Genomic DNA, 13205 nt, shown 5'->3' with positions numbered 1-13205 from the left:
CTTTAGCAGTCTAGCCAGTAGCTTGTTGACAAGCTGAGTGTACACAATAGTATATCATTACATGTAGAGGGAATTCTTACAGTAATATATTGGGGAAGCAGGTAAATACAATACAATGTAGTATAATTCATTAGAACAAGCAGAAATAGGGATATGTTACAAGTAGAGAGTTGAGCTTACACGGATTAAAATCGGTCTGACTGCTGCTTGTGTTCAGGAATACTAGACATTAAACTTAAATAAACTCCATGCAACATTCAGGGTATGTATCAAGAAACCTTTGAATGAAAACCGGCCACAGTTCAACTTGGAACAGAGAAATCAATACAGTACGACGTACAGTACTTTATTGTTGGAGTTTGATGGTACAGCTTTACTCTTTGCTTCCACGTTCACATAAGCTAAATGTGCATATCTAATTATATATTTAAGAAGGTGAATACAATTTATGATTCATTTCATTGTGCATCAGTATCAAAATGTATTGGGAAGATAACTTTTTTATCCTCCAGCAGTAAATAAAACTCATTCACGTTCATTTTACTGGATTCGTGTCTTGTATCCTCAAACGAAGCAGGCATGTATTTAAAGTTTTGTTGTTTTAAGTCTCCTTGAACTAAACCGTCTGTTAAATGTCGATTTTGTAATGAAAAGTCTGAGGGAAATCAACATAAGCAGGCACACTGCTCTGACAAGCTACTTTCAAAAAGGAAACAATCATTGTCATTTCACGAAGTCCCAGTGAAGAAAATAAAAGCCTCAGTTATGGAGGAATATGAAGATACCTGCATATTTTATATCTAGTTCCCAAATAAGCCTCTGTACGCATCATGGAAGCGCAGAGACCACATTTTAAGTGAGAGCAGGTACAGCTCGGTCATAAAAACATGAAGCTCTGCCCTCTTCAGTTCTCAATTTCATTTCTATTTCTGTATAAAAGCATTTCTTGCTCAAAACACATCCCCAGGGCTGGAGAGCTGCAGGTGTGATAACATCTCTTTTGTGCACAAACTCTCTTATGATACTGTACTTCAGATAAAAAATAAGGCCGCAGCCACATATGAAAAGGAGGAGCCGAAAAGTCAAATTACAGGAGGGAGTTTCTCACAGTCACAGACATTTCCTTCTGTAAATGTATGAAAGTAACAGTAAGAGCAATATTGACTCTTCTTCTTGGTCTGGCTGTTTGCCCTAGTTTCCTCACATAGTCTACAATGAGTCACCGCGACACTGAAACACTGGAAATGTTTTCCGCTAATTTGTAAAGCTCATGATAACTATCAATCCAAAAAATGATATTATGCTTCATATAAGTTTAGGGAAAGCACTCATTTTCAACTCACATTTTCATATGATCGATAGATAGGCCCCAGCTATTTCTATCCCCCTAATGTTGAGGAAGGTGGAGCATGACAAATGGGAAAGGTCATAATTACATGTAAATTCAATGGACTTGTGCTCCTTGCTTTAAAGACATTTAGAGATATAATACTTTATGAAGTTCCTCTCTTCCTTTGTTTTACCTGAATGAGGGTTTTTGTACCAGAATAATAAACTCTCGTACTACAAAAACAAAGAAACAATGATATCCAAACAGCTGTACACTGATAAGATATAGATGAATACATATTTTAATCCAGAGAGCTTGCCCCGTATGTCACTGTACCTGTTCTGGGAAACACGGAAAAGCGGTGCTCAGCCAAAGACACATCTACCTAGTCTGTCCATCACAGAATCTCACATATATTCCTCTGTGTTATGAATGTTGTTCTCCTCTTTTTCCTTTATGTTAGTGGGACTGTATCCGTGTCTTCGTTCACACTGAGCACTCCCTCTGAGTGCAGTTTAAACAAACCCTTAAGACTTGCTGTGGCGCTTTGTTTGAGAAGCAGTATCAGGTGACTTCAGCCTTAAGGTATTACTACTCTGACATTCATTAGCTGCCTCTCTCTCCAACGCAAACACCCTCGTATATCTTGTCTTTGTGGGAACCTGTCTTTCACATAGTGCTTTCCCAGACCACAAACTTTTAACTCTCTAACAGCCGGTTCAGATTGTGGGGTCCAGCAGTATTTTGGTGCCCACAGAGCATATTGGTTAGATATTGGGCTCCGAGTTCCCACTCACGCACAGGTTTGGGCAGCTGTCTTTATTAGGACTTTGCATTGAAGTCTATTCAGACTGACGAAACCCTTATCCCTAACCTTAACCAAGACCAACTCATGCCTGACCGTAACTTTAACCAGGAACTCAGAAATGTCCTGAGAAGGTCAGTGTTTATGCTGGAAAAGGTCCCAAAGCGGTGACCAAAACACACACACACACACACTTGTATATGCGTTTTTGTTGGGATCTGTCTTTGACGAAATGCATTCTCTGACCTCAAGACTAAAACTAACAGCTACTACTCTAACAGCTACTACATTTTCATCCCTATGCGGTCACAAAGCTGTCGAATCTACAAGTATAACACTCTTTGATTCAAGTGTGCTGTCTTGGTTTGGCCTCTTCTAAACCTTCTTCCTCAGACCCGCTGGTGCCATGTCAGTTGTGTCAAAACAACATTAATCAAAAGGTTTTACCCAATCAGGAGATTTAAAGGACCGGACCTGTGTTTCTGCATGTGTACGCTTATGCATCACTGTTGTTTCATGAGCATTTCAACACTTCTTTGACAGGAACAAGTGATAGGGCATCAAAAAATGTAAGTGCATCCGTCCCAAACAAATAATTACATTTATATTTGGTGCTACAAGACACTGCAGTTGAAAGCAGGAATACTGTGAAAAATCTTGTTGTTGCCATGTTCTATGACGCTCCACCATTTCAGGAAAGTCAGCCAACAAGTATTTGTGGATGGTGTCGTTGAACTAACCACCCACGCACCCACCCACACTCCCACCTACCCAGTATGGACATCTGAAAAGGGTCGTCTGAATCTGGTGGTCCACTGAATTATTTGCTATTTTCCTGATGTTGTTTAGAGTTTAAGCTTCAATGTTGGATAGAAAACAGGAGGGAAACGTGGTCTGCAATAAACAGACAGGAGCAACACATATTCCTAAACTTCCACTAGGTGGGTTTACATTTAACAACAGCAGTAGATAGTTAATCTACAATGTCCAGGAATACATACACATTCATAGTGTTCAGTAATTTGCACCCATTATACAACAGCAGATAACTAAATAAGCAGTTGCAAACCTGGAATTAACACCTGGTTAACCTGCTGGGATTGAAGGTGCTTTACAATCTCACTTAGTTTCTGTAAATCTGTTTCCTCTCCTCCTCCACTGACAATGCTTCTGTTTATGATACTGCACAAGCTCATCTATTATAAATTAAAAGCCTCCTTGTTGCTGGACAAACATTATCGATTGTGCACACATTCTCATGGACCGTGCCTGTGTTTGCCTTCAGAAAAATTATCTGTCAAACCAGTGTCTTCTATTATTACCTGACCTTCTGTCCACCGTCTCTTCAATTGATTGGATAGCATTTCCATTAGCGTCTGTAGATAACAGATATTAATTAGGGGCAAGTGACCTACTGATATCTACTTCTGTTACATGAGACACAGCTTCCTTCTCTTCTTTTCATTGAAATGAACCTGAAGCAAGGGTGTGAGCACCAGTGGGGCTGCTCAACAGAAGCCAGGTGAGTGGGAATGAGACTGGATTTATGACCACATCTGTGATGCTTGTAACTTAGTAAAGCAGTGGAGCCTGAGGTGTTTGGACACAAAGCTGAAAGCGTCTGGTCACCTGCAGAGCGCTCGCAGGGGCTGACACGCTCCTGGCGGATGCAAGTTCACACAGAAACCTCCAGCAGTTTCCAGTCTGTGACCCTGCCTCACTCAGCCGACCACGCCTTGCCCCCAGCAAGTCCCACACGTATCAAATCAAACACACAACCGAACCCCCACCCAGGCCAGCGAGATGGAAAGAGGCTATTCTGTTACAGAAAAATCCCCCTCCTGAAAGATGTCAGATTTGAGTTTCAGTCGCGTCTCAGTCACTGTATTTTGCTTTTCCCCGATCCCACCTTTCTCATTAGCATTGCACCGACCTCCTTCCAAACAAACAGTCATCGTTCACACAGTATTATCCAACTTAAAGGCCCCTCAGGCCATCTGGAAGAGGGAGAGGAAGAGCCTGTATCAGATGCTACTGTAGCTCCAACAAAAGCACAAGACAGTGAAACCACTCAAGTGTCTTTCCCGTCTATTTCCTTCAATGTTTACTCATCAATGTGAGTATCAGTGACGTCACGATGATCTAATGAGAGTTTGGGGGGGAATGTGTAAGATATCACGTGTATTGTCGATGTTTTATTGTCTCGGAGGTGGTTTAAATGAAACTCAGACTGGTCCCACCCTCTCAAGGTAAATAAGAATCATAAAGCTGATAGAGAATAACAGCTTAACGTACTTTTAGTGTTTATCAAACTAACATTTGCCTGTTTTGTATTACAGCTAGAAAGTCCCTCAGTAGAGTTCACACATTCACCCAAGGCCCAATAGTCCCTTAAATGTAATCGGCACACACTCAAAGATAGTTTGCTAAACGTGCCTGATCTAGAACGAGATCTAGAATTATTCACAGGGAAACTGGTGAAAACGTCGTTAAAAAAAATAAATCACAATGCATTTACTGTAATTCTGCTAATTATAAAATACACACCCCCAACATAAATTCATTCCAACATTCAAACACGCACCACCATACACACCACCAGCTGGATGAGGCGCTAATGTTCTTTAAAAGGCTTAAAGATGGGGATTAGTGTCCACTCACGTTTATGTTTGTGGGTGACAAGTCAAACATTAGTGGGTCACAGTCACACACCTGGACCGCCTGCCTCTAATACAAAGATTAAACTAGAGCAGAAGCCTGAAATCCTGCTTCACTGGGCCAGAAAAGACCAAAACACACATGTAGGGAAAAACATCAAAAACTATGAAGTAAGGAAGTTAGTAGATTGTTAATTCATGTTTAAGAAAGAAACTTCTTCAGCTAGAGTGCTCGTTTCTTCCCCGTCTTTCGATAAGAAATTTTAAATTATTCTAAAACTATAATTCACTCTCGGACAGATCATAGTTGGGAGAGGAACGGAGGAAGCCCAAACAAAGTGGGGGAGGGCAACAAGTAGAAATAAGGGGCTTACATTCATGGTCATGGTGGAGGAGGAGTGACAGAGATAAAGCACTAAATAGCGTTGACAAGAGTCTGTATAATAACATGAAGGAAGGCGAGGGGTGAGAGGGTTCAGATGAAGGTTGAAATACTAAAACAATGCCCATGGTAATGGTTGACAATTGTGGCGATCTAACAAACAAATCTAAAAAGGTGGGAGGCTACACAGAAAAAAAAAATCAATCTACAGAAATGAATGAAATGTTTAAAAGAAATCTAATCTTCTAATCTTCTGTTACATAGAGACTTATTTCCACAGCATTATTTACCCACGGTTCTTTCTGAATATCGCAATGTTCCCAAATAGATCCACAAAGCACAGATGGAGCCAGAGCATCTGCTTCCTTTGTGAGTTTCCTCTTATCGGTGTTGCAGATTTCAACAGGCGAAAAAACAGATATTGCTGAAACTGTACCATTAAATTAAATTCCAGATTTCAATCACGTGAAAGGAACAATTGGCAAATGCAGCATTTTTCACCAAAGGTGGAGACGACAGACAGAAGAGAAGAGAAGTGGCAGCCCCAAACTGTGAATAAGGAAAAACTGCAAACAAATACAGTATGGTGATAGAAAAACAGAGGAATAGTTATCATGTGAGACAGAGAAAAACAGAAGGTAAAACAATAACTTGATTTCTGACACCTACCATGCAGCCATCTGCAGTAGCGTGAAAATCTGTAGTATCTTTCCACCTCCTCCAGAGAAATCCGCACATGACCCCAACTCTCCTCTGCTGACAAACACACACCTAGCGCTCCCTGCGTCTCTTTCACCTCTTCAGTGTGATCACCAGTCCCTCCACTTTTTACTTTTTTTGGCTCTTTTTTTGACTCTGAGTCAGCATCTATCTCTCCTTCCTCTTGAGTTTGACCCCGGACATCTTCTCCTGTGCGTCCCTCTCTTCGCTCCTCATCGTCAATGTGCCCGGTCATCAAAAACCAGGCCAGCTCCTCCGTGTCTGGACATTCATCAGAGCCTGCACTCACCCGTCCCGCTTCACTCAGCTCTGAATCTGCTTCCATGCAAAACCCAGAGTCTAACTCGACCTCCACATCCTCCTCCATCAAGAGGCCTGAATCAGCCACTTCCTCTCCTCCCATCCTGCAGGCTGCCTTTAGTTCACTCCTCGTCCGTAACACTTGTTCCATGCGGTTTCGCAAAAAGGTTTCAGAACAAAAATGTTCCTCTCATTCTGACTCAGACTCTCCCTTAGGATGCACATTCAGCCCGTCACTCTCCGGCAGGTGCTCTTCAGCCTGCAGCAAGTCATTCAGTGACTGTGAGGACTTCCCATTGCAACCTCAGGTTACTTTGCCTGTAGACAAAAGCTACAGTGTAAAACTCAGCCCCACCCTCCCTCCTTGCCTGACTACCCTTACCCCTCCCTGAAAGCACAATTACCTGACCCCTCCTGGCTCAATAGCAATGCCTCCAACCTGCTAATGTGTGACTTAGCCCGACTCCGTGATATATCCAGAAAGTCAAAATGTGAAGTTCTTAGTTAGGTCATGCCACCGTATGTCATGTCACAGTGGTTAGGAAGGTGCAGCAGCTCCATGGGCTCATTTACCTACACTAACAAAGCCCAGGCCTCCTCGTCTGCCTTATCTCAGGATATGTGCACCAAAAGTACAAAGCCTCCATTCTCACCAACTCATTCAAACACTGCCTGCATCCCCATGTAACCATTCACTGGCCACATCCATTCAAAGCCTCTATTCTTGTTTAGACCACTCAAAAGACCCCATTCTTACAAACTTACTGAAAGACCTAATTCTAATGAGACCTCTCAAAGACAGACACTGTTTCTTAACAGAATGTGGCAATTTAGATTCCATTTCAATGAGTTGTGCAAAAGATAGATTTCTGTCGAAAGGAGCCAAGAGACACGGCTCTGTGTCCAAATTCAGTCACATAAAGATGTGAAATGGTGCGAAAACGTCCAAGCAAGGCATGTTTGTGTTGAGTTGGTGCATGAGCTTGTAAATGTATGAAGAGAGAGAGAGAGAGAGAGAGAGAGAGAGAGAGAGAGAGAGAGAGAGAGAGAGAGAGAGAGAGAGAGTGTGTGTGTGTGTGTGTGTGTGTGTGTCAGTGTTTACTCTATGACCAAAGTCATGCTTGAGGTTATCAGTGCCATAAACCTTGAGGGATAAAAACTAAAGCGATTACGGTGGAGAACTGCACAACTTAAAGTGATCAAACAAAGGGACAAACTGACACATTAACTCACAGTCTTACTCCATTAGACACACCGATTAAGAGTGTGAGAAAAACATGAACTTTGCTTTAATTCAATCATGTATACATCAGGAACTCTATATCACACAATGACAGAAAGTTCATGTTTTTCAGTATTATGGCAAGAGATTGCCTCAACATTTTGCAAATTTGTTGTCCTAAGTTTGGGATTGCTCATGACTCCTGCACTGTAGTTATAGTCACTCAGAGCTCTACTGACAACAGCAACATGATCTCTCACTGGTTTCCAAACTGCCAACGTTGTCAAATGTGTTTTTTTCAAATTAATTATTAATAAGTCCTCAAGTCAAGCCACTTTATATAGGGTCATATGTTTGTCACTATGAAACATGAGGAACATACTACACCCTCTGTGTTTAGATTCTCGGTTCAGTAAGGAAAAGCACAATCTGTAAAAGGGAGGAAAAGGAAGAGGTTCATCTCCACAGACTTCAGAGGACAGAAGCAGGAGTAGTAGCTTTACACTATTCTAAATATACCAATATGACACGTTTGTGATTCCTTTTTACAAATTCAATCATTAAGATCCCACTTGATTCCGTATCATTTGATTATAAAAAAACAAGACATGTTGATTTGCTTTAGATTGTTTCCACTTGTTCTGATATACAGATCATTTTAAGAACCGGTAAGTGGAAGTTTTCTGTGTGCAACCTACAAATTAAACAAACACATAATATCATATAATCCAAATTTAACACATAAGAAGGTCCCTATTATCACAGATTTACATGTGGAATCAATGCTTTGTGGCCTCCGGGGCTAAAACCAAACGACTGAAGAGTGAACAACATGATTCCACTCTGGTCGGAACTCTCTGTACCACTAATGACATTAACAGAGCTGGAGAGGAAAGGAAAAGAGAACTCTCCCTGAAACTACACGGCTTAAGGTACAACCATCAGACAAGGACAGCATTCCTATAGGTGCATGAAAGCCAGAACACACACATGTATATAGGCAGAAACACACATGTGCACAATGTATATACTCAATCCATGAGAGCCAGGTATAGAAAGAGCTTGGATCATACAGTATCAAATACACAAGGACAGAATAAACATTAATAACAGAGGATGACCTCAGTGATGAATGAAGCTGCCTCACAAAACCCCCCCAAAAATGCTATGGACATTTAATGAACTTGCAAGGTTATCTCACTGCGCATTATGTTGTAGGTTACATATGCACAAATTCACACGCAGACACAGAGTCAGCTTGTCCTACAATAGAACAAAATAATCAGGAGATGGTATGACCCCCCCCCACTAATCCCCAAACATCAAAACTCACCATTAACTACCTCATAACCACATAATTGTGAAGTTTTATGAAAAAAGTCTAAATGGTTTTCAGGTTCTGCTCCAGAAACAAAAAGAATAGACAGACGGATGAATGTAGGGACGGACATACTGATCACCATACCTCCTCCCCCACATTAAATGCGCAGGATAAAAATACACAAGTAGCCTACTCATAAAGACAAATAAAACATCCATACGTCTCCTGACTCACGTGGCTTCAGTGGGACCATCTGCATCCCGCTATCCCATTGAGAAGCTCTCCTCTTGGCTTTCCTCCCCATGCTTTTTTTCCTTGTGTGTTAGTGTTGAGTCCTTTCCTATGCAGTGGCCAAATCAAGGTCTCCGAGTGGCAACAATCTGCCTGTGAGGACATCAACTTGCAAACTCAGCAGCTTTAATCAGCAGTTCCCACTCCTTTGCACCAGCTTGTCTGCTGGTAAGTTGCTGCGTCCACCAATCTCTGCATTTGCTGAAAAATCGGTTACTGCGACAGCAAAAAATGCGAAGGCAGCCTCTGGGATGAGCATGTTGGAAACTGGGGAGGTTGTTTAAGCTGCGCAGCCACGCACTTGCACACACAGTCACAAACTGTTATACACACAAAGAAAGACACAGAAACAGCCAAGTGGGGAGCAAGGGAAGCCCACAGGAAACAGTGTGTCAAGCTCTGGGCATGGTGCCCTGCAGAACTCTGTTCAGAGCATCAGTCAGGAATATAATACACACACACACACACACACACACTCAGATGTAAGCTAATGCACATAGACATGTAATCTCATAGGCAACTTTCCAATGCTGGAAAAAAGTTGCAAAAAGTGCACCCATTCACTCTCTCACACGATGCAATCTCCTCTTACCATCCCAGTAGCTCCAGGAGTTCTTCCTGCTGGCAGGGCTAAAAGGAAAAGAAGTGCCCAGTCCAGAGATGTCCAAGTTCTGGATGAGATGACTGAGCCGGTTCATGAGCCGGTGCGACGCCTCACCACCCTCCCGCAGAAACTCATGCAGAGACATGAGAGCTGGCTGCTGGTCTCACACACTCAAACAGACTCTGTCATCCAGAGAGACCTGCACCTGCACCTGCAAAGCTCTGCTGCACACTCTAATAAACTCCAAAATGCAGTTCCCAATTGCAGGCATGGGAAGGATCCTTTCTTTGTTGCAATGTTCCAGGGCACTCAGGATCAAGTCGACAAGCTCTCACATGCATCCTGTGAGAAGTTGTCTGCATCGGCTAGATATAAGACAAGCCCAGGGTCCTCTGCAGAGCCACATTGGGGACTTCAGGAAACAGCACAGTGCAATGTGGGTAGAACCAGAAAGAGCTGAGTCACTGTCTGCAGAACCTCTGAAGCAAACACTGTTAACACTGGAGGTGAGATGCAGCTCTGCAGCTCAGACAGTGCAACTATTAACAACTCAGAGCAGCGCAGGTTTCCAAGGAAGGATGAGAGGGGAGGAGGGGAGGAGGGTAGTGGGGAGCAGGAGCAGAGGGCAGCCGGTGGAGCACAAATCCCCTTCTGCTGCTCAGGCTAATTATATTCCCCTACTCCTTCACTAATCTGCCTTTTCTTTCCCTCCTTCCATCAGCCCAGATTATTTCCTGCATTTCTTCCTGATGATGCAAAACGAATAAAAAACACTGCATAGGTAGAAATTGCAATTTATTAGTAATAAATTGTCCCGAGGTGGACGAACAAACTGAGGTTCACCTTTGATGGGAGGGGAGAGGAGAGGACGTGGTTTCCGACAGGCTTCTTGAACAAGGGTGTGTGTGTGTGTGTTTGTGTATTAAAAGCTGGCAAGGAAAAGGCCGCTTGCCGTTTATAGGCTTAGAGTAGGAATGAGAGCGGAGCTGCACTCTCACACATACTGATGAGACCTGCATGGGACGAGACACAAAACATCAGCTTCCTATTGAACGACAATTACCCCCCCCTCGCCATCCGTCTGTCACCCCTCTATGTTTTTTCCCCAGTCTCCCTCTTAATAAGGTCTCATTATTCCTTTACAGTATTCACCCCAGCTTGTTACCCCCTCTCAGTCTTTGCACCCGCACCGTCTTCACATTTAAGTGTCTGCATATTGGACACAAACAGACACATGCACACATTGCTCAAACACCGGTCCTCTTCTCCCCACAAGTTACCATTAAGGCTCATACATAATGCATTAATAATTGTGGCTGAGGCTAATGAAATACACAAAGGACTTCAAATACATAAAACAAGAGTCTACAAGCAAGTGGCTCTGTGAGCCTGTAAATTGGACCGACAGTACTTGGAGCTAAATCAGATGACAATGACAATTCAGTCTGGGATCTGGGATATTATGTTTCATCTAAAGTTGGAGTTTCACCCTGAGAGTCTTGATCAAAGCGAATCCAGACAGACAGATGGAGCCATGCAAAGAGCCATTACATTAGCATTACTAAAAATTTGCATTAGTAAAAATTTCCGGACATTCCTTGTATTGTTTCTATTGACAAACACTGAAAGCAAATAAAAACATTCAGTAGATAAGAGTCTGCAGCAAAATTACAGGTGGCATTTAACATAAAGCTCACAAATTCCTCTACAGGCATTGTAACAATGAATTGTGACTAGCCTGGCTCTGTCGACTCTGTAGCTGCCTAGCTGGAGACTAATGGTGAGCTGCTGGATCCATCTGGCTGTGCACCTGGTCTGCCTGCAGGGTGAACAGCACAGCTCACCTAGTGCAGCTGAATGAACCTCTGACCTCAAACTATAAAGGCACCTGACACGTTAACAATACAGTCTCACATATGATCTGGTCATCTGATAATCAAGCTTCCTTTGTGGGCTTTCCATCCAACCAATATGAATAAGGATCATTTGATCAATAAAGACTGCTGCGCTGCAATCGTATAATCATTGACAGTTGTGTCTGTGACAGAGGACATAGCATTAACTTCTATTCATTTCTTGGCAACTTATTTCTTAACCTTCATCAGTATTTGTTTAACCCCTTACCCTTACCTTAAAACATGTCTTTACCATCAGAAGTAATGTTTTACATACAGTACAACACAGTGTGGTCCACAATAGTCAAAGCAGCTGTAAACCTCTCAACCACAACATATGTGAATATTACTACATGATAAGGAGGATCACCAGCTGCAGATGAACACATTGCTGTGGGAAAGCTGAGACCTGTGACGCACTGAGCTTGATGTGTCCCTTTAAATCAACTGGAAGTAGGTCAAAGTGAGTGGAGGAGAGGAAAAGCCGTCTGTGATTGGAGCTGCAAGTAACAGTTACTTTCAAATCTGACTAGTCTCCTGTGGTTTTTCATTTTCAATTAACTGGTTAATCATCCCCCTATAGAATAAAAGGCCAATCAGAGGTCAGTAGAACTTAATGTCCATCATTTTTCATGTCATGGCTAATGATATCATATGTATATGATCAGTCATGCTAATGGCGTGACTATGGAGGGCAGTGTCACCTAGTAGGTCACACCTCAGCCTCTGTTGGATGGATTGCCATGGAATTCTGTCCAGACATTAAAGGTTCCCAGGTGATGTATCCCACTGACTGTAGCAATCTTTTCACTTTTCCTCTACAATAAAAGGTGGAAATTTCACTGCTATCAAATTTGGTAAATACATTCATGTTCCCCTCTGGATGAAGTGTAATAACTTTAGTAATCCATTAAGTGTTCATTTAGGTTTGATAACAAGATCTTATGATGTAATTATGTTCAGAATTCTTACTCCCTAATATCAATCCCAAAAATCCATATCGGTCAGGTTTTCTTTTAGCATGTTAAGCATGTTAACATGGATGTTAGCATACCAACTGTTTGTCTTGTTTCTATCCGACCATTTGTCATAAACCTCAGTTTGTTTTTTATTTACAGTTAAATGAAATGCAAAAATGTATCCATCACCGGAATTATTTTGGGGTTTAAGCTAAATTGTGCTATGTAGCACTCCCCCTTGTTGACTGGATGATCAGGATGAAAGGACAGGATCAAAGCATTTACAGATGATTTGTATGACTCTGAGGATAATGCATGTGCTCTCATGTTACGAGCACAGCTCAGACAATCACACAAGATGTGTCTGTGACTGTCTCTCAGGGGAGTTGGAAAAAAAAACCTGGGGTTCTCCGTTTTCTGCATTTTAACTTCAACACAGTCGAAGGAAAAGGAGTAATTCAACAGATTAGACAATGCTAAATCCTTTTCATCCTCACTTGACTTTCTTTCCCTGAATCTCTCTTTTCCTCACACTCTCTTCCTCTCTGCTGTCTTCTGTGATCAGCCTTAGACTCTCATCTCTGAGCCAATTACAGCTCTCATCCCCCTGCCACGGCAAATTCCTGTCACACTGCCTTACAAACAGAAAGCTGACCAGGACTGCAAACGTTCAGTGCACCAGCTCACACTGAAATGTCTGCGCATGTAAAGAGCAAGCT

The 13205-nt window shown here is 42.3% G+C and overlaps 1 protein-coding gene across 3 annotated transcripts in view; it reads right to left on the bottom strand.

Moving 5' to 3' along the window:
* The window catches only part of LOC118120401 (guanine nucleotide exchange factor DBS), a 32826-nt gene extending 22650 nt beyond the window's left edge, over positions 1-10176 (bottom strand). For 2 of the 3 annotated variants that reach the window (XM_047342704.1, XM_035175264.2), the window contains exon 1: positions 9621-10176. In XM_047342704.1, coding sequence (XP_047198660.1) covers positions 9621-9777 — 157 coding nt within the window. In that variant the 5' untranslated portion in view covers positions 9778-10176. Of the gene's footprint in view, positions 1-5843; positions 5946-5999; positions 6463-9620 lie in introns of those variants that run through there. The other variant, XM_047342705.1, reaches the window with a different exon arrangement.
* Between the last annotated feature and the right edge of the window lie 3029 nt (positions 10177-13205).

The sequence above is a fragment of the Hippoglossus stenolepis genome, chromosome 13 (genome assembly GCF_022539355.2).
Source record: "Hippoglossus stenolepis isolate QCI-W04-F060 chromosome 13, HSTE1.2, whole genome shotgun sequence".
Classification (NCBI taxonomy): domain Eukaryota; kingdom Metazoa; phylum Chordata; class Actinopteri; order Pleuronectiformes; family Pleuronectidae; genus Hippoglossus; species Hippoglossus stenolepis.
The sequence above is the reverse complement of the archived record's forward strand: the minus strand, read 5'-3'. Positions and strand labels throughout refer to the sequence as shown.